This window comes from Mirounga angustirostris, unplaced genomic scaffold, assembly GCF_029215605.1.
Source record: "Mirounga angustirostris isolate CCGP_5_RB_7025 unplaced genomic scaffold, mMirAng1.0.hap1 SCAF_11, whole genome shotgun sequence".
Taxonomy (NCBI): domain Eukaryota; kingdom Metazoa; phylum Chordata; class Mammalia; order Carnivora; family Phocidae; genus Mirounga; species Mirounga angustirostris.
Window position 1 is genome coordinate 41420 of NW_026991719.1, and position 20601 is coordinate 62020.

Genomic DNA, 20601 nt, shown 5'->3' on the forward strand with positions numbered 1-20601 from the left:
CAGAGTGGAGGGTGCCTGAGCAGGGTGGAGGGAGGCCACCGTGGAGGGTTCCACCCACACCCAAGACCCAGCCATCCCTCTGAGCTGCCCCACACGTGTCCTATGTCCCTCTGGGTCCCTGCTGGTCTCAGGCAGACACTTGCACGAGGCACATTTGCTGAGGGCTCCATGCACAGGAGGAAACAGGGAGAGGGGAGGACCAGGGTCCAGCCTGCTGGGCTCCCAGTCACCTGGGGTCAGCATGGGGTGGGCGGGTCTGCGGGTGTGGATGTGCCCTGGGGAATCCGCCCCCACCCATGGAGGCCACAAGCCCTGGTCAGGGCTGGGACAAGGGCCACTCAGGCCAGAGGGCCGGACACTTCAGCAAAGGACACGGTCACTTTGCCAACCAGTATGCTCAGAGATCACAGGCGCCGCACCAAGGGGTATGAGGCCATTGGAGCTCTGATGAAACTCTTGTTTGCTCTGGCCCTGGGGTCCAGACCACAGCCAGAGCACGGTCAGGCTCTTGGGACGTCCTCCTGTCTCTGACTGCTGACCTCGTGGTCACACTCAGGATGTCCTCCCATCCCCGTCTCCTGTCCAGAGTGACAGGAGAGACCACATCCAGAGCACGGTCAGGCTCTCAGGATGTCCTCCTGTCCCCTGACTGCTGGCCCCGCAGTCCACTCAGGATGCCCTCCCATCCCCTGTGAGAGTCTGGTCCCTGAAGCCTGGGGTTGTGAATACCTGTGGACCCTGGGGCACTGCGGTCCACATAGGGGGACCTGCTCTGCACTTGGGGGCCCTGCTCTGGACTTGGGGGCCCTGCTCCGGGCTTTGGGTCCTGCTCTGGGCTTGCGGGGGTCCTGCTCTGGGCTTGTGGACCCTGCTCTGGACTTGGGGGTCCTGCTCTGGGCTTGGGGGGGTCCAGCTCTGGGCTCGGGGGGTCCTGCTCTGGGCCTCTGGGTTGCAGGCTGCCGCCCCGCACAGCAGGAAAGGAGTGTCCAGGGGGCGGATCCTCGTCCTCTTGGGGGTGGTGTTCCCGGCGTCCAATGGCAAGGCAGAGAGCATTTTAGGACGTGCTTGAGCGTCCGCGGCAGGCGAGCGGAGGGAGGCTCTGCTGGAAACGCTGCTGGAGAGACTGCAGCCGGCGGTGAGTGCTTCCCGGCTGAGTGCAGGGGGTCCGGTGCGGGGCCAGCGGGCTGGCGGGTGGTCCCAGCCTGAGGTGCGGGCGGGGTCGGGGCCGGGTCGCGCGCTGAGGCTGCTCATTCCTCCCGACCCGGCCGGAGGGGCAGCAGGAAGGGCCGCCCGAGTGTCCCCTCCAGCCTTGGTGTCCCTGCCGGCGCGGAGGGTGGGAACTGGCTGGGGTCAGAGCTGAGCCCGGACCCCCCAGGCTGTGGCCCCGGGATCCTGATGCTGGCGGGTTCCCTGGGCACCGACCTTGCAGCCGGGCAGGTGAAAGACTTGTTGGCCCGGGGGTCATGGCGGGTCCTTAGGTGCTGGGGCAGGGCCTCCGGACAGGCAGGTCAGGGAGCGGTGGGGAGCCAGGTGAGGAGGAGGGCGGAATGTCAGGTGGGTCTGCGGGCCGCGTGTCCGCCTGTTTATTCACCTGAGAGCTATTTCCTGAGCGTCACTGTGTCGCTGTCGCCACCCGCGGATGAGATGTGCCGCGTGGGGACGGAGCAGCCTCCCTGCGCACTCACAGGTGGGAGGCTCCGGTATCTCACCTGGCTGGGTCGTGGGCGTCTGTGAACCCGCTCTCATCCCGGTTTTGTGCAATCCCCACCCCCAGGACTTGCCTAAGCCCTGCCTTGCTCCAATCCAGAGGGTGGGGGCGGTCCAGCTGAGGAAGGGTCTAGCTGAGGTGGGGACAGCTTGGGGGTGCAGGTGCACCCAGGACCTCTCCCAGGTGCGGGGACAGAGATGCCTCTGCAGGTGGACCTTCCCATCTGCTTGGAAACAGCCTTTATGCAGGGTAACCTGTGCCTTGTTCTGGAGTTTCTTTGTGTCTGGTGCTCCTCGCTGGCCTTCTGCTGGGAAGAACCCTAATGTCCAAAGGGCACATTTTGGGGGGCATGTTCTGTCCCCCTTCATTTGAAGCTCAGAGAGTCGTTTTCCTTGGAAACAAAATGATGAGTTCCTGGGAGATCCCAGGATTCACCAGAGCCTCCTGTCCGGGGCCACTGGGATGGGACTGGGCTCCCGTCACTTCTTCAGTTGGGTGTGAAGAGGCCCCTGGGGCGGCAGCTGGGAGAAGCATGGCCCCAGCCCCTGTTCTCCTAACAAGGATGCCGAGGCCGTGTGTCCTAGTCAGGCCCTACCACACTCCCCAATGCGGTCCGCCGACACACACTATGGGAGTCCTGAGGATGGGGTTACACAATTCCCCATCCGCCTGCATTCCAGACACCTGTGTGGGCGCAGGGCAGGCAGTGGTCCATCTGTACCTGGATGGCACCTCAAGGAATGGTTCCTGTGTGTGTGTGGCATGGCACAGTCCAGCCCCTGACCGCCTGGACACTTGCTGCATGAACGTCAGCCCCCCAGGAGGTCTGGGATCCCACACTCACTCCTGTAGGGACACCGTTGACACCGAGTGTGAGCTGAGAGAGCCCTGGGACGGGCCATGAATGAAGATGGGTGGCCCAGGTGCTCGTAGAGTATCTCAAGGACCCTCTTATGGACGGGGGAGAGGACTGGTCTTTGTTGCTGCTGAGACAGAATGAGAACCAATGGTGTTAGCTTCTGGCATACTAGACACAGTGTAGACCAGGACATTTTTTCTACACTCTGAGGTTCTGTACTGGGACCTGCAAATTAAATGACAAAAGACAGGAGTGCCTGGCTGGCTCAGTGGGTGGAGCATGCAACTCTTGATCTCAGGGTTGAGAGTTCGAGCCCCATGTCGGGCATAGAGCTTACCTAAAAGATAAATAAAATAAAATAATAAAATAAATGAAATAAAATAAAATGACAAAAGACAGATGGACAGGAGAAAAGGTTAATTTGTATGTGTGCAGAAGCCTTCACAGAAGAGAAGTGGATTCAAAGAGAGAGTTAGACTTATGGGCTTACCTGCCATTTCAACAAGAGGTGATACATTTGTGGAGAAGTGACAAGCCAGAGGAAGAGGGGGGTGGGGTCATAGGGACAGTAAATTGTGAGAAGGTAAACGTTTGGAGGAAACTAATGAGAGGTAAGTGTTACTTACTGAGGCTTGTTATGCAGACTTCCCCAGTGAGAATACTCCTCCCTCTCCTGGTATAGGGGATGGAGCGGGGATGGCTTCACCAAGGAAAATTTATGCCTGCTTTCAGGCAGAGAGGAGGAGGGCAGAGAGTTTTTCTTGTTTCTGCTTTTTCTCAATCTCCTTTAGATCAAAATAATCCTATGGCAAAGCGGACTATTTCAGGGAGGCAGATTCTGACCCCCTACCACTCCAACAGCGGGAGGCCGTGCCAGAGAAAGGGCCACATCCAGACTAGAGGGAACTCGTCCCTCGCAGAGGGTGGGTCGGGAATGCCTGCGTGGGGGCCGACACGCTGCGTGGTCACCGTGGGCCCGGGTCTCCTGCCTCACGTGCTTCTGCTCAGAACCCATCCTACGACCCAGGGAGATGACACGAGGGCTGCCACGTGGGAATCTGGTGGCAGGGACACAGCTCAGCCCAGGACAGGCTCCTGCAGGGAAACCAGGACGTGTCACCTCGGGGCTCGGGGGCACGGCTCAGTCCCCGATGGTGTCCCTTTGGGTGGAGGTGGCAGGTCAGGAGGCCAGGCTGTGGTGGATGGGTCCATGTGGCTTTAGCATCAGAGGCACCAGGGGCGAGGTCTTGCCCGCTGGTCCACGGACCACTGTGGCCACGTCTCTGGGGCTCCCTTCCCTGTGCACTTGGTGACACACGCCCGCCCGTCTGCTTAGCGTGAGAGTGTCCGTGGGGCACATAGCTGGCAGATGTTTGAAAGGCAGTGGCGCTGGCCGTAGGTTAAGGACCCACGAGACCCCCCCTACCATCCCCTAGCCCCGGGCATCGCCCTGGTGCTTGTAAGGGAGTGCGTGGGCTTCGGCAGGAACCTTTCTCGGATTCCTTGCCCCAGAGCCCTACCCCAACAGGGGTAGAGGGAAACGGGGCGAGGGGGTGCTCACCTGCGCCCTCAAGACACGGCACCTCCAGGATGGAAACCCTGTAGCCGCAGACTCTGCAAGCTGGCACGTGAGCCCCTCCCCACTGTCCGGAGGTGCGGTGGGGAGATTAGCGCATGATCAAGCAGGGGGTTCCCCTGCAGGCAGGGCATGCACTGCAGCCACTGCCCCCCACCCCTGGGAAAGCAACCCCCTTGGTTGACCTCTGCAAAACTTCATTTCCTTCCTCAGCTCGCACAAGGTGGCCTCCGATGGGCGGACAGGCGAGCACTGGTGGCAGCGTCCAGAGCCCGCTGTGCACCACAAATACAGACTGGATGTCAGCGCTGTGCCCCCTGCTCCGGGACGTGCCCCTCCACCACCTCTCCATCCCAGGTGAGGGCCTCTGAGTCCACCCTTGCTGGGGTGCTGCTGGCACGCCTTGGGTCTCGGGTGTGGGGAACGTGCACGAAGCACCTACACACAGTATAGGCAGACACGCGTGCACACGCAACGCATGCACGCGATACAGGTACAGATGTGTGCACGGACACCCACACGCATGCACCCAGTACAGGCACAGATGCATGCATGCTCACGCAAACAATACAGGCACACAGGCACACACACATGCACACAATACAGGACACGTACACACACACAATACAGGTACAGATGTGTGCCCGGACACGCACACGCACGCACGCAATACAGGCACAGAAGCGTGCACACGTAATATGTGCATGCAGGCACATGCATGCATACAGCACAGGCACGTATACAGGCACACGTGTAGGCACACATGCACATATATGCGCACATGTGTAAGCACAGATGCACACGTGTACACACAATAATGCACACATACAGGAACGTGTATACACATGCACACACGTGTACACACACATGCACCACACACGTGTTTTCCCCTTTCCATCTCCTTTACTCTAATGCAGCCCGGCAGGCATCTGCACACCCCAGGGGAGTGTGGCTTCGTGGCAGCATAGGGATTTGGGGTGAAGCTCCCCTGCGAGTCTGTCCCTCCGTGTAGGGAACCCGCTGGCTTCTCATGGCTGTAGTCACCACTCCCCGTCACCCGTGTGCTGAGCGTCTTCTGTGCTTGGAGCCTGGAGAGTCCAAAGTGGGTCTGCCCCACAAGGAGATCACGCTGAACACTTTGGGGACTCTGATCCAATGACCTGGCAGCCCTGAGTCAGGCCTGCTGGGCTCCGTCTGGGCCCCTGGGACTCCGGTGGCCCCGGGAGCAGTGGCCACGGCTCTGCACTGATGAGCATGTGGGCATTGCCAGTCTTGCGTGTCTGCAGTAAAGAAGCATATAGTGGGTCCCACTATGTGTCTCCACGTCCACACACATGCGGTATCTGGCATCCCTCCCGCAAAAAATAGGCAGATTTCTCACCTGGATAGGTTTTTGTAGTTTTTTATATTTATCCATATTTTCATGTGCACTTACGCTTTTCTTTGGGAATTTTATGACTTCTTCTTTTTTTTAAAGATTTATTTATTTGAGAGAAAGTGCAAGTGGGGGTGGGGAGAGGTAGAGGGAGAGAATCCCAAGCAAAGCACAGAGCCCGACATGGGGCTCGATCTCAGGACCCTGAGGTCACGATCTGAGCCCAAAGCCAAGAGTATGACCCTTAACCGACTGACCACCCAGGTGACCAACCCAAGGAATTTTATAACTTCTTAAAAAACATTTAAACCCTTGATACATATGCAGTTTATCTTGATGGGGCAGGATCCAGTCTGTGTATTTCCCACACGGCTATCCACTGTTCTGTCAGCTGGACTCCCACCGTGGCCAGAGACCCATGGCTTGAATGACCTCATGGACGAGAGAGCCCCTGGGGGTCAGGCTGTGTCCCTGCTGAGCCTGAGGGGCAACAGCACAAACCCAGGTGTAGGCACTGGCCAGTGCCCCCCAAGATTCATGTCCGCCTCCACCCACAACCCTTGGAAGGGGGCCTTTTGTGGAAATAGGGTCTTTGCAGATGTGAAGTGAAGGATCTGAGACGAGCTCATCCTGGGTCAGGATGGCCCTAAATCCAAGGACAGGTGTCCTTACAAGAGACGGAAGAGGAGACACAGACCCAGAAGAGAAGCCACATGAAGACAGAGGCAGAGACGGGAGGGATGCGGCCACAAGCCCAGGGACTCCTGGAGCCCCAGAAGCTGGAAGAGGCAGAAAGGACCCTCCCCTGGAGCCTCTGGAGGGAGCTTGGCCCTGCCCTGCCTGGATCTCAGTGGTCCTGTCCCGCCTGCATCTCAGACTTCCAGCCTCCAGAGTTGGGATACAATCTAATTTCTCTTCTTTGAAGCTGGGACATCTCCCAGCTTGTGGTACTTTGTGGAAGGAGCCACAGAAAACTCATATACCCGATAGATAATAATTGCAGAAAAATGTGAACATCTAGGTAAGTTAAAAAAAAAATTTTAAATCCTCTATTGACATATATTTACCTGTATTTTAAAATTATATATTTTAATATACATAACATATGGGTCCATTTATATATGGGGATGATCCATTTTTATATATAAAGATGGATACTATGAACAGAGAACAAGATCAAACCATACAATTTTTCCATCTGCTTTTTTGCTCAGCATAGTATTGCCCGCATTTCCGACGTGGGCAAATACGGAGTTGTACTGACTGTGTGCACTCTGCTCACATTTGTATGTGAGCATATGTCACGGAGACTGTCCCGTGTGTGGCGACCACCAGTCCCCACCGTGGGCAGCTTCGCCGGACACGTGCAGGGGGCGTGCCTTGCTCGCCCACCATCGCTCTTTCAGCTGAGTCCGGGACTCTCTGAGGCTACCGTGCCGAGTCTCTCCCGCTGGTCGGGCCCGTGCAGCCACCTCTCCGCCCCCGGCCTCCTCATGTCCGGAGCCCCCGGCCTCACCAGCATGTTCAGGGACAGATACATCCCTGCACATACTCCCCGGTGACCTGAGTCCCTAGGGTTTCCCCTTTGCCCGGGGGCTGTTTTCCTGGTGGGGGGCATGTTTTCTGTGGGTCTCTAAGTACTCTGTGTGCAGTCGGGATGAGGTTTTCGGGTGGGCGTCCTGGGGATCAGCAGAGAGTCGTTCTGGGAGGTGAGGAGGGACACAGAGGTATGCCCGTCCCAGGGGCTCCATCCCCTCTGTGCCCCTTGGATGCAGGTGGCCTCCGCGGAGGGTGTGGCCAAGTAGCTCCCTTAGACGGCAGACGTGGGGAGAGACGCAGCAGTGTGTGGTCGGGGACACCCTGGCACCACTGGGGAAAGAGCCCCTGGTCCTGAAGTCACCACCGTCTGGGTGGCTGTGAGAGTGTCCTGGGGCTCCTTTAACGAAGGACCACAGCCTGTGGCTTCCATACCACACACAGGGACATCTCACAGCTCTGGGCCCAGAAGTCTGCACAGGTCTGACCTCTAAGTGCCTGAACGGCTAGCTCCTTCTTTTTTTTTTTTTTAATTTTATTTACTGGAGCGTCTGGGAGGCTCAGTCGTTAAGCCTCTGCCTTCGGCTCAGGTCGTGGTCCCGGGGTCCTGGGATCGAGTCCCGCGTCGCGCTCGCTGCTCCGCGGGAAGCCTGCTTCTCTCTCTCCCACTCCCCCTGCTTGTGTTCCTGCTCTCGCTATGTCTCTCTGTCAAAAAAATAAATATGCTTCTAAATAATCATCAATGGCTTTTATACCTTTAAGCTAATTCTCTTTTCCCTCCTTTCTCATTCTTCTTCTATCCTCTTCCTATTCCTTCACATTATGCTATCCATTTATACTGTGGTATTCCTCATTCATCTTCTACAAAGCCTTTTAAAATTTATCCTTGGACTGGGGCACCTGGGTGGCTCAGTCGGTTAAGCGGCTGCCTTTGGCTCAGGTCATGATCACAGGGTCCTGGGATCGAGTCCCGCGTTGCGCTCGCTGCTCCGCGGGAAGCCTGCTTCTCCCTCTCCCCCTCCCCCTGCTTGTGTTCCCTCTCTCGCTGTGTCTCTCTCTGTCAAATAAATAAATAAAATCTTTTAAAAAAAAAGATGCCCAGCGACTGAGCCCCCCAGGGCGCCCCAGGCCAGCTCCTCTGGAGGTTCCCCGGGAGAATCTGTTTCTCTGCCGTGTCCAGCTTCAAGGGGCCCCTTCCTCCACGTTGAAGCCCGCAACATGCCTTCTGCCCACCTCCCTGAGTCTGACCCCGTCTCCCTCTTAAGGTCCCTCGAGGCTGGGTCAGGCCACCGGATCATCCAAGAAACTCCCCCGTCGCGACACCCATTACTGACCTGCAAATTCCCTTCTGCCGCATGGGATGATACCTGCGCAGGCCCCAAGGGATTTGTGGGGACCATCTTGGAGGGTCACGTTCTGCCCGCCACGTGGGCGTTCGGACAAGCGTGTCTTGGGGACATCTTCAGGACGTTACTTAGCTGAGCACAGGGACTTCCCACAGCATCTCATACTGTGTTATTTGTAACTTTTAAGTTTCTACGTAAAGGGAAAGTCAATTTTTTTAAAGATTTATTAATTTATTTTGGAGAGAAAAAGAGGGTGAGAGTGAGGGGAGGGGCAGAAGGAGAGAGAGAGAGAATCCCCAAGCAGACTCTCTGCTGAGTGTGGAGCCCCACGCAGGGCTCGATCCTGCGACCCTGAGATCATGACCTGGGCCACATTCAAGAGTCGGACACTCAACTGACTGAGCCACGTGGGCGCCCCAAGGAAAAGTGAATTTTTCTTTATGGGGTCAGATCTGTCTGTCGTTTCGATCATAGCTTTTGCGTTGGGGATCATGCTCAGAGAGACGTACCCATATGTTCCAACAGAACTGTATGGTTTCATCGTGCGTGAAGATCTGTGAACAGTCTGGGATACACTGGACGGGACATAGGACACAGAAATCTCACCTGATTTCCACTGTTAGCCACGTGCCGGGTGGACCCTTTTGTCCCCTGGCCGGGATGCTTCCTTATAGTACCTGAAATTGGTAGAATTGTGTCCGTCTCTGAACGCAGTGTTGCGATCCGTTGATGAGTGGACTCTGCAACAGCGTGTGTCTGACTGATATGGCACGTTTATTTATTTATATGGCACGTCCCTATACAACACGTGTGCATTAGCCCCTCATAGTAAAAGTCCCCCTTTCTCACTCTTCTTTTCAGAGGTTTCTGGGAAACCTTAACGTTTTTTGGTGTGGATGCGTCTGGGGGTGCCTCGCCCAGTCCAGGAGCATGTCCCGGGGTGTGTGGGGTGAGGGTGAACTTTGCATAGGGCCGTCCCCACAGTGACCTCTGGTTTTCCCCACGAGGGACATGCCAGGGTCACTTGGCTTCTCCTCTGTGTCTGTGTCTCCTCTTCTGTCCCCTATAAGGACACCTGTCATGGGATTTAGCGCCCCCCTGGTCCTGGATGACTCTCCATGCACTCAGCTGCCGGCGGCAGGTTCCGGGGGGTTGTGCGCTTTGGGTGACGACCCACGCCTGGTGCTGTGTGTGTTCTCCGTGTGAGCTCGGAGCACGCAGCGCAGGAAGAGGCTCCCGGAAAAACGTCCCCCGCGTTTGCTTGCAGGAAGCCACGACACCATGACCTACTGCTTGAACAAGAAATCGCCCATCTCCCAGACCCAGTCCTGGCTGCTGCAGCTTCTGGGCAAGGTCCTGCCATGTGTGACCCGCCCCGTGGTGCTCAGGTGGTCCATTACCCAGGTACGGGTCAGCAGCGGGGGGTGACCAGCGTCATCTGGCTGGGGAGGCGCCCTGATCCCTGTGTGTCGGGGAGTGGAATGGAAAACAGGCCCCAGACCAACCCACCGGACATACACGACCGCCCACTGCCCAGTCGTGAAGACGAGGGGCCCTGCAGTTTGGAGGCAGATGGGGCGGGAGGCCAGTGTCTTCAGCCTCCAGGTTACATTTAAGAGCCCGTCAGTCCTGGGAAAACACCCCCGAGCTGTGCAACTGTCCAGACGTCTGTTTGGAGATTTACACGCCTGTGAAAAAGATGAGAGAGAACCGCAGTGACTGGGTTCTGCAGGGAATATGCAGGGAAAGGCAGGGAGGGGGTGTGTGCAGGGAAAGGCAGGGAGGGGGTGTGTGCTGGGAAAGGCAAGGAAGGGTGTGGGCAGGGAGGGGTGTGTGCAGGGAAATGCAGGGAGGGGGTGTGTGCAGGGAGGGGTGTGTGAGGGGAAAGGCAGGGAGGGGGTGTGTGCAGGGAGGGGTGTGTGCAGGGAAAGGCAGGGAGGGGGTGTGCGCAGGGAAAGGCAAGGAGGGGGTGTGTGCAGGGAAAGGCAGGGAGGGGTGTGTGTGGGGGGGAAGGCAGGGAGGGTGTGTACAGTGTTGTGCAGAGAGGGGGTGTGTGCAGGGAAAGGCAGGGAGGGAGGGGGTGTGTGCGGGGGGGGGGGAAGGCAGGGAGGGGTGTGCAGGGAATGTGCAGGGAGTCTGCAGTCCTGTCCCTCAGGTGCAGGACAGCACAGAACCTGTTCTCTCATTCGGATTTGCTCCATCCTCCCTGCCCAGCGCTTGTCTCCCTGGGACAGCGGTCCTTGCGGGACGGGGCGTGGTGTAGAGAGGAGCAGGGGTGACCTGGGGAGTCCTCACCCGGGACGGGGTGGGGTGGTGGTGCCTGGTGTGCAGAGGAAGGTCAGGGGACCCGGGGCGTCCTCCTGGGGGGGATGTGTGTAGAGGAAGGTCAGGGTGACCCGGGGCGTCCTCGTGGTGGGGTGTGCAGAGGAAGCTCAGGGTGACCTGGGGCTTCCTCCTGGGGGGGCGGGCGTGCAGAGGAAGGTCAGGGGGACCCGAGCCATCCTGGGGGGGGAGGGGAACATGCAGAGGTGGGTCAGGGTGACCTGGGGCATCCTGGAGGGGGAGGGGGCCATGCAGAGGCGGGTCAGGGGGACCTGGGGTCTGCTCCTGGGGGGGGGCTTGCAGAGGAAGCTCAGGGTGACCCGGGGCATCCTCCTGGGGGGGGTGTGTGTAGAGGACGGTCAGGGGACCCGGGGCGTCCTCCTGGGGGGGTGTGTGTAGAGGAAGGTCAGGGTGACCTGGGGCGTCCTCCTGGGGGCATGCATCTGGCTGTAGGGTTGACACCTGCACAGCCTGAGGCCGCAAGCGGGGGAGGGGTGCCAGCTGGGGCCCAGGTGGGGGCAGCCCGTCCCTCACTTCCGCCTGGGGGAGGGCTCAGGGGTCTGCGTTTTCGGGTTGCAGGCTCTCGTGCTCTGGAGTCTCTCCCCCAGTGGAGGCCACCCCCCCCACCAGGGCTCTGACCTTTGTAATTGCTTGGCTCCAGGAATTTCCACCAGGATGTTAATCCCTAGGGGCTGGCGGGTCTGGAATGCGGAGAAACCACATTCCCGACTTGTGAGGTGCCTGTTGGGAGTCACCCGGGAGCCCTGTGGGAGGGGTAGGCGGGTTCACTATGGCCCTAGAGACGCTGCAGTGCTGGGGCCCCTCGCTGCTGGGGCCCCTCAGTGCTGGGGTCCCGTGGTGCTGGGGTTCCTCGGTGCTGGGGTCCCCCGGTGCTGGGGTCCTGGGACCCCATGGTGCTGGGGTCCCACGGTGGTGGGGTGTCCGGGTGCTCGGGTCCCCAGGTGCTGGGGTCCTGGGGCCCCATGGTGCTGGGGCCCCGTGGTGCTGGGGTCCCGCGGTGGTGGGGTGTCCGGGTGCTGGGGTCCCCAGGTGCTGGGGTCCTGGGGCCCCATGGTGCTGGGGCCCCGTGGTGCTGGGGTCCCCCGGTGGTGGGGTCCCGCAGTGCTGGGGTTCCCTGGTGCTGGGGTCTTGGGGTCCCCCGGTGCTGGGGTCCCCCGGTGCTGGGGTCCTGGGTCCCCGTGGTGCTGGGGTCCCACGGTGGTGGGGTGTCCGGGTGCTGGGGTCCTGGGGCCCCGTGGTGCTGGGGTCCCGCGGTGGTGGGGTGTCCGGGTGCTGGGGTCCCCAGGTGCTGGGGTCCTGGGTCCCCGTGGTGCTGGGGTCCCACGGTGGTGGGGTGTCTGGGTGCTAGGGTCCCGTGGTGCTGGGGTTCCCCGGTGCTGGGGTCTTGGGGTCCCCTGGTGCTGGGGTCCCCCGGTGCTGGGGTCCTGGGGCCCCATGGTGCTGGGATCCCGCGGTGGTGGGGTGTCCGGGTGCTCGGGTCCCCAGGTGCTGGGGTCCTGGGGCCCCATGGTGCTGGGGCCCCGTGGTGCTGGGGTCCTGCGGTGGTGGGGTGTCCGGGTGCTGGGGTCCCCAGGTGCTGGGGTCCTGGGGCCCCATGGTGCTGGGGCCCCGTGGTGCTGGGGTTCCCCGGTGGTGGGGGTCCCACGGTGGTGGGGTGTCTGGGTGCTAGGGTCCCGCAGTGCTGGGGTTCCCTGGTGCTGGGGTCTTGGGGTCCCCCGGTGCTGGGGTCCCCCGGTGCTGGGGTCCTGGGGCCCCATGGTGCTGGGGTCCCACGGTGGTGGGGTGTCTGGGTGCTGGGGTCCCCAGGTGCTGGGGTCCTGGGGCCCCATGGTGCTGGGGCCCCGTGGTGCTGGGGTCCCCCGGTGGTGGGGTCCCGCAGTGCTGGGGTTCCCTGGTGCTGGGGTCTTCGGGTCCCCCGGTGCTGGGGTCCCCCGGTGCTGGGGTCCTGGGGCCCCATGGTGCTGGGGTCCCATGGTGGTGGGGTGTCCGGGTGCTGGGGTCCCCAGGTGCTGGGGTCCTGGGGCCCCATGGTGCTGGGGTTCCCTGGTGCTGGGGTCTTGGGGTCCCATGGTGCTGGGGTTCCCTGGTGCTGGGGTCCCCGGGTGCTGGGACACCACTTCGGTGTGTCCCATGAGGTCTATGGTGCGTGTGTGGGGTGTGTGTGTGGGACGCTGCTGAAAGGGCTCCATCCTTCAGGGAATCCCATGCAGGAAGTAACCAGCTGCGCGTGCACACGGGTACCAGACACAGGGGTCAGTGGGCCCCATCATGGTGCGTCCCCACACTGGAAATGCTGCATACGCTGGGTCATTTTCTACAGAATGCACAACGTCAGAAGCTGCTGGGTATTCTGGGGGAGACTGGACAGGGGAAGGGGCACGATTGACATTAAAGTTTGCAGCACATACACTGAGGGGCAGACGGGGAGGAACGCATCCTGCCGGTCAGGGAACTCTCTGCCCCGGGGAGGGGGAGGGGAGGCTATAACTTTGCGTCCCCAGATCTCGCATCCTGCCGGTCCGGGACCTCTCTGCCCCGGGGAGGGGGAGGGGAGGCTGTAAGTTGGCGTCCCCAGATCTCGCATCCTGCCGGTCAGAGACCTCTCTGCTGGGGGGGTGGGGGGCGCTGTAAGTTTGCATCCCCAGATCTCGCATCCTGCTGGTCAAGGACCTCTTTGCTGGGGGGGTGGGGGGCGCTGTAAGTTTGCATCCCCAGATCTCGCATCCTGCTGGTCAAGGACCTCTTTGCTGGGGGGGTGGGGGGCGCTGTAAGTTTGCATCCCCAGATCTCGCATCCTGCTGGTCAAGGACCTCTTTGCTGGGGGGGTGGGGGGCGCTGTAAGTTTGCATCCCCAGATCTCGCATCCTGCTGGTCAAGGACCTCTTTGCTGGGGGGGTGGGGGGCGCTGTAAGTTTGCATCCCCAGATCTCGCATCCTGCTGGTCAAGGACCTCTTTGCTGGGGGGGTGGGGGGCGCTGTAAGTTTGCATCCCCAGATCTCGCATTCTGCTGGTCGGGACCTCTCTGCCAGTGGGGGGGCGGCGCTGTAAGTTTGCGTCCCCAGATCTCCCATCCTGCCAGTCAAGGACCTCTTTGCTGGGGGGGTGGGGGGTCGCTGTAAGTTTGCATCCCCAGATCTCACATCCTGCCGGTCAGGGACCTCTCTGCAGGGGGGGTGGGGGGGCGCTGTAAGTTTGTATCCCCAGATCTCACATCCTGCTGGTCAAGGACCTCTTTGCTGGGGGGGTGGGGGGCGCTGTAAGTTTGCATCCCCAGATCTCGCATCCTGCTGGTCAGAGACCTCTCTGCAGGGGGAGTGGGGGGGCGCTGTAAGTTTGCATCCCCAGATCTCGCATCCTGCTGGTCAAGGACCTCTTTGCTGGGGGGGTGGGGGGCGCTGTAAGTTTGCATCCCCAGATCTCGCATCCTGCTGGTCGGGACGTCTCTGCCAGTGTGGGGGGGGGCGCTGTAAGTTTGCGTCCCCAGATCTCCCATCCTGCTGGTCAGGGACCTCTTTGCCGGGGGCGGGGGCGGGGTCTGTAAGTCTGTATCCCCAGATCTCGCATCCTGCTGGTCAGAGACCTCTCTGCTGGGGAGAGTGGGGGGGCGCTGTAAGTTTGTATCCCCAGATCTCACATCCTGCTGGTCAGAGACCTCTCTGCTGGGGGGGGCGGGGGGCGCTGTAAGTTTGCGTCCCCAGATCTCGCATCCTGCTGGTCAGAGACCTCTCTGCAGGGGGAGTGGGGGGGCGCTGTAAGTTTGTATCCCCAGATCTCACATCCTGCTGGTCGGGGACCTCTTTGCCGGGGGCGGGGGCGGGGTCTGTAAGTCTGTATCCCCAGATCTCACGTCCTGCTGGTCAGAGACCTCTCTGCTTGGGGGAGTGGGGGGGCGCTGTAAGTTTGTATCCCCAGATCTCACATCCTGCCGGTCAGGGACCTCTCTGCAGGGGGGGTGGGGGGGCGCTGTAAGTTTGTATCCCCAGATCTCACATCCTGCTGGTCAAGGACCTCTTTGCTGGGGGTGTGGGGGGCGCTGTAAGTTTGCATCCCAGATCTCCCATCCTGCTGGTCAGGGACCTCTCTGCTGGGGGGGTGGGGGGGCGCTGTAAGTTTGCGTCCCCAGATCTCGCATCCTGCTGGTCAGAGACCTCTCTGCAGGGGGAGTGGGGGGGCGCTGTAAGTTTGCATCCCCAGATCTCGCATCCTGCTGGTCAAGGACCTCTTTGCTGGGGGGGTGGGGGGCGCTGTAAGTTTGCATCCCCAGATCTCGCATCCTGCTGGTCAAGGACCTCTTTGCTGGGGGGGTGGGGGGCGCTGTAAGTTTGCATCCCCAGATCTCGCATTCTGCTGGTCAAGGACCTCTTTGCTGGGGGGGTGGGGGGCGCTGTAAGTTTGCATCCCCAGATCTCGCATCCTGCTGGTCGGGGACGTCTCTGCCAGTGGGGGGGGGGCGCTGTAAGTTTGCGTCCCCAGATCTCCCATCCTGCTGGTCAGGGACCTCTCTGCTGGGGGGGTGGGGGGGCGTTGTAAGTTTGCGTCCCCAGATCTCGCATCCTGCCAGTCAGGGACCTCTCTGCCCCGGGGAGGGGGAGGGGAGGCTATAAGTTTGCGTCCCCAGATCTCGCATCCTGCCGGTCAGGGACCTCTCTGCCCCGGGGAGGGGGAGGGGAGGCTATAAGTTTGCGTCCCCAGATCTCGCATCCTGCTGGTCAGGGACCTCTCTGCTGGGGGGGTGGGGGGGCGCTGTAAGTTTGCGTCCCCAGATCTCGCATCCTGCTGGTCAGAGACCTCTCTGCAGGGGGAGTGGGGGGGCGCTGTAAGTTTGTATCCCCAGATCTCACATCCTGCTGGTCGGGGACCTCTCTGCCAGTGGTGGTGGGGGGGGCGCTGTAAGTTTGCATCCCCAGATCTCTCATCCTGCTGGTCGGGGACCTCTTTGCCGGGGGCGGGGGCGGGGTCTGTAAGTCTGTATCCCCAGATCTCGCATCCTGCTGGTCAGAGACCTCTCTGCAGGGGGAGTGCGGGGGCGCTGTAAGTTTGCGTCCCCAGATCTCCCATCCTGCTGGTCAGGGACCTCTCTGCTGGGGGGGTGGGGGGGCGCTGTAAGTTTGCGTCCCCAGATCTCGCATCCTGCTGGTCAGAGACCTCTCTGCAGGGGGAGTGGGGGGGCGCTGTAAGTTTGTATCGCCAGATCTCACATCCTGCTGGTCGGGGACCTCTCTGCCAGTGGTGGTGGGGGGGGCGCTGTAAGTTTGCATCCCCAGATCTCCCATCCTGCTGGTCAAGGACCTCTTTGCCGGGGGCGGGGGCGGGGTCTGTAAGTCTGTATCCCCAGATCTCGCGTCCTGCTGGTCAGAGACCTCTCTGCAGGGGGAGTGCGGGGGCGCTGTAAGTTTGTATCCCCAGATCTCACATCCTGCTGGTCGGGGACCTCTCTGCCAGTGGTGGGGGGGTGGCGCTCTAAGTTTGCATCCCCAGATCTCCCATCCTGCTGGTCAAGGACCTCTTTGCCGGGGGCGGGGGCGGGGTCTGTAAGTCTGTATCCCCAGATCTCACATCCTGCTGGTCAGAGACCTCTCTGCTGGGGCGGGTGGGGGGCGCTGTAAGTTTGCATCCCCAGATCTCGCATCCTGCCGGTCAGAGACCTCTCTGCAGGGGGGGTGGGGGGGCGCTGTAAGTTTGCATCCCCAGATCTCATATCCTGCTGGTCAGAGACCTCTCTGCTGGGGGGGTGTGGGGGGGCGCTGTAAGTTTGCATCCCCAGATCTCCCATCCTGCTGGTCAAGGACCTCTTTGCCGGGGGCGGGGGCGTGGTCTGTAAGTCTGTATCCCCAGATCTCACGTCCTGCTGGTCAGAGACCTCTCTGCTTGGGGGAGTGGGGGGGCGCTGTAAGTTTGTATCCCCAGATCTCACATCCTGCCGGTCAGGGACCTCTCTGCAGGGGGGGTGGGGGGGCGCTGTAAGTTTGTATCCCCAGATCTCGCATCCTGCCGGTCAGAGACCTCTCTGCAGGGGGGGTGGGGGGCGCTGTAAGTTTGTATCCCCAGATCTCGCATCCTGCCGGTCAGAGACCTCTCTGCTGGGGGGGTGGGGGGACGCTGTAAGTTTGCATCCCCAGATCTCGCATCCTGCCGGTCAGGGACCTCTCTGCAGGGGGGGTGGGGGGGCGCTGTAAGTGCACATCCCCAGATCTCGCAGAGATCAGCCCTGGACGGTGAGAGCGTGGGTCCATTGTCGGCCTCTCCGGATTCTGCTGTTTTCCAAATATTAAAACTATGAGCACCTATTTTACTGTCTAAAAATACAGCACAAGTGTCTGAAGGGATGTTTTAGGGGACACAATGGTGTCTTTCCTCAGTTCCCTCCATCCAGAACGTCCACCAAGGGCAGTGGGCCCACAAGCCTGTGCACAGTGGCTTGGGCCGACTGGGGGTCGCCGCAGGAAGGTCTGCCCGTCCCCTGGGAGTCACCGGCAGAATTCCCCTCCCCAGACTCTGGGCCTCTTGAGAACTCAGGGTCTCTGGGCAACGCCACACCCTGAGCGCCAAGGCCCCTCCCAGGTGGCTGTGCATGGAGGTGGCCTGGGGCTGGGGTGTGGGGACCCCACGCCGTGCACACCGTGGGCCTCTATGGAGCCTCACAACCTCAGTTTCCTAATCTGTCAACAGGGAGACTAGCAGGAGGAATGCGAGCCCCCTGCAAGAGGACCCAGGGTGTAAAAGTTATTTCCATGGAAATTCATGCTTTTTCCATTATGACGTTGAGTGGAAGGGGACAGCCTTTTCTTCCCTTGACCCTCTGTGACCTTTCTTCCTGGTGCTGTTAGTGGGGTGGGGACGGTGCCCACTGTAGCTCATCCCCCCACGGTGCCTCCTGCCCCCTGAGGGTCCAGGTGGGGCTTCCCAGAGCCTGGCCCAGTGCTGTTGAGACCCAGACAGGGTTCCTTCCTGGTGACTGCCCGGGAAGTGGGGGAGGCAGGACCCTGCGGGGATGTCTGGACGCCAGTGTCAGGGCCGAGGGGGCATTTCCTGCCGGACGGGCCCTCCCCAGCCTCCCTCCGTGGCTCTCCGTGGCACTGTCAGGGCCGAGGGGGCATTTCCTGCCGGACGGGCCCTCCCCAGCCTCCCTCCTTGGCTCTCCGTGGCAGTGTCAGGGCCGAGGGGGCATTTCCTGCGGACGGGCCCTCCCCAGCCTCCCTCCGTGGCTCTCCGTGGCCAGTGTCAGGGCCGAGGGGGCATTTCCTGCCAGACGGGCCCTCCCCAGCCTCCCTCCGTGGCTCTCCGTGGCCAGTGTCAGGGCCGAGGGGGCATTTCCTGCGGACGGGCCCTCCCCAGCCTCCCTCCGTGGCTCTCCGTGGCCAGTGTCAGGGCCGAGGGGGCATTTCCTGCGGACGGGCCCTCCCCAGCCTCCCTCCGTGGCTCTCCGTGGCAGTGTCAGGGCCGAGGGGGCATTTCCTGCGGACGGGCCCTCCCCAGCCTCCCTCCGTGGCTCTCCGTGGCCAGTGTCAGGGCCGAGGGGGCATTTCCTGCCGGACGGGCCCTCCCCAGCCCCCCTCCGTGGCTCTCCGTGGCAGTGTCTCCAGGAAAGCGTGTTCTCAGACGCACGGCTCACGTGGCTCCCAAGCCCCAGCGGGCACCATACCCACTGGTTGTACATCGAACAACGTGGCCCCCAGCTGGGCGGCTCCAACCCAACTCCAAGCCCGGGACGGTGGCCGTGCGCCAAGGTGGGGGCTGCGCGTTGCCCCACAGGGACGCCTGACCTGTGTCCGCAGGTGCTGGACGTCACGGAGCAGCTGGACGCGGGGGTTCGGTACCTGGACCTGCGGATCGCACACATGCTTGTCGGCTCCGAGAAGAATCTACACTTCGTGCACATGATGTACAGCACCGCGCTGGTGGAGGTGCGGGGGCATGGGGGGTGCAGGGCTCAGCGGGGCGGCCTCCACCCACGTGCCCTGCGCAAGGAGCAAGCCGGCCTTCCGAACTCGTGACCGGGGTGCATTTCCGAGCTTGCTCCCGGACCCCTGATTCCTCCAGTGTCTCCTGGAGTTTGCAGAAGGGGCCCCTTGTCTTCCCGCCTTTGGCTGGGGTGTCTTCGGTCTCCCTGGCCGCTACGTGACGGGTTCCAAAGTGTGAATGTGACACATCACCGTCATGCTTCCCACCTGCTCTGGGCACCCTGGCCCCCCCTGCAAGCCCTCCAGGGTGTGTGTGTGCCCGGGAGACACCATCCCGGGGATCTCGCTCCACATGCCACTGGCTGGCTGTGGCGTGCTCCCTGGCACTTCAGACTTCACACCTCGGCACACGCGGTGCCCTCTGGAGTGAGCGGTCACACACGCGGTCACACACACACATGCACAGGCACAGTCGGGCGTGTGCTTCTGCCCCCCCTCGAGCAACGGCTGACGGCCCAGCTGTTGCTCTGGCGAGGCTGCGTTCGAGACGGCCGCCGCCTGCTGCATGTATCTTTTGTGCAGACCTGGCCTGTTCGTCCAGTGAGTGTTGTTTGGAGAAGCCCCTTCGACCTGCGGAGCGTCCCCCACCTTCCTGGCCTCTCTGGGGACTGTGTGCACGAGCTCCTCTCTCCCCTGCGCAGGACACGCTCACGGAGATCTCAGAGTGGCTGGAGAACCACCCCCGGGAGGTCGTCATCCTGGCGTGCAGGAACTTCGAGGGCATGACGGAGGACCTGCATGAGTACCTGGTTGCCTGCATCCGGAACATCTTTGGGGACATGCTGTGTCCCCGAGGGGTGAGAAGGGCCCCTTTGGCAGGGCTGGTGGGGTGGGATGTGGATGGTAGACTTACCTGCTGCTTGGTTCTGGCGCATGAGTCTGACAGAATCCTGGTGCTGGGTGAGGCTGCTCGTGTGGTCCTCTTGATGCCCCGAATCCAGAGAGACCCCGGTCTTGCCATGCGAAGTGCAGCACATGCACCGCCCGGACAGAGGAGGGCTGCTTCTCTAGCACCTCGGGTCACACTTAGTTCCTCTTTAGAAGTAGCCACGGTGTTTCGACGCCCTGAGCATTCTCTGGGTGTGCCCCAGGGCCACTCTCACACAATCCACCATGGAGCAGCCTCAGAACTACAGAGATGTATTCTCTCCCAGTCCTAGAGGCTGGGAGTCTGAGATCCAGGGGTTGCTGAGGCTGGGAGTCTGAGATCCAGGGGTTGCTGAGGCTGGGAGTCTGAGATCCAGGTGGGGCTGGAGGCTGGGAGTCTGAGATCCAGGCATGGCCGAGGCTGGGAGTGTGAGATCCACGGGGTGCTGAGGCTGGGAGTGTGAGATCCAGGTGGGGCTGAGACTGGGACTGTGAGATCCAGGTGGGGCTGAGGCTGGGAGTCTGAGATCCAGGCGGGGCTGACGCTGGGAGTCTGAGATCCAGGAGGGGCTGACGCTGGGAGTCTGAGATCCAGGCAGGGCCGAGGCTGGGAGTCTGAGATCCAGGCAGGGCCGAGGCTGGGAGTCTGAGATCCAGGCAGGGCCGAGGCTGGGAGTCTGAGATCCAGGCGGGGCCGAGGCTGGGAGTGTGAGATCCAGGCGGGGCCGAGGCTGGGAGTGTGAGATCCAGGGGTTGCTGAGGCTGGGAGTCTGAGATCCAGGGGGTGCTGAGGCTGGGAGTCTGAGATCCAGGAGGGGCTGAGGCTGAGAGTCTGAGATCCAGGTGGGCTGGAGGCTGGGTTTGAGATCCAGGGGGTGCTGAGGCTGGGAGTCTGAGATCCAGGCAGGGCTGAGGCTGGGAGTCTGAGATCCAGCAGGTCCTGAGGCTGGGAGTCTGAGATCCAGGCAGGGCCGAGGCTGCGAGTCTGAGATCCAGGCAGGGCTGAGGCTGTGAGTCCGATCATGGTGG

At 61.2% G+C, this 20601-nt stretch overlaps 1 protein-coding gene across 2 annotated transcripts in view; it reads left to right on the forward strand.

Moving 5' to 3' along the window:
- The first annotated feature begins 425 nt into the window (after positions 1-425).
- Positions 426-20601, forward strand: part of PLCXD1 (phosphatidylinositol specific phospholipase C X domain containing 1) — a 30111-nt gene continuing 9935 nt past the window's right edge. Inside the window, exons 1-6 of one of the 2 annotated variants that reach the window (XM_064573657.1) lie at positions 426-1135; positions 4357-4500; positions 5864-6539; positions 9668-9804; positions 18520-18648; positions 19347-19502. In XM_064573657.1, coding sequence (XP_064429727.1) covers positions 9682-9804; positions 18520-18648; positions 19347-19502 — 408 coding nt within the window. In that variant the 5' untranslated portion in view covers positions 426-1135; positions 4357-4500; positions 5864-6539; positions 9668-9681. The remainder of the gene's footprint in view (positions 1136-4356; positions 4501-5863; positions 6540-9667; positions 9805-18519; positions 18649-19346; positions 19503-20601) is intronic. The other variant, XM_064573656.1, reaches the window with a different exon arrangement.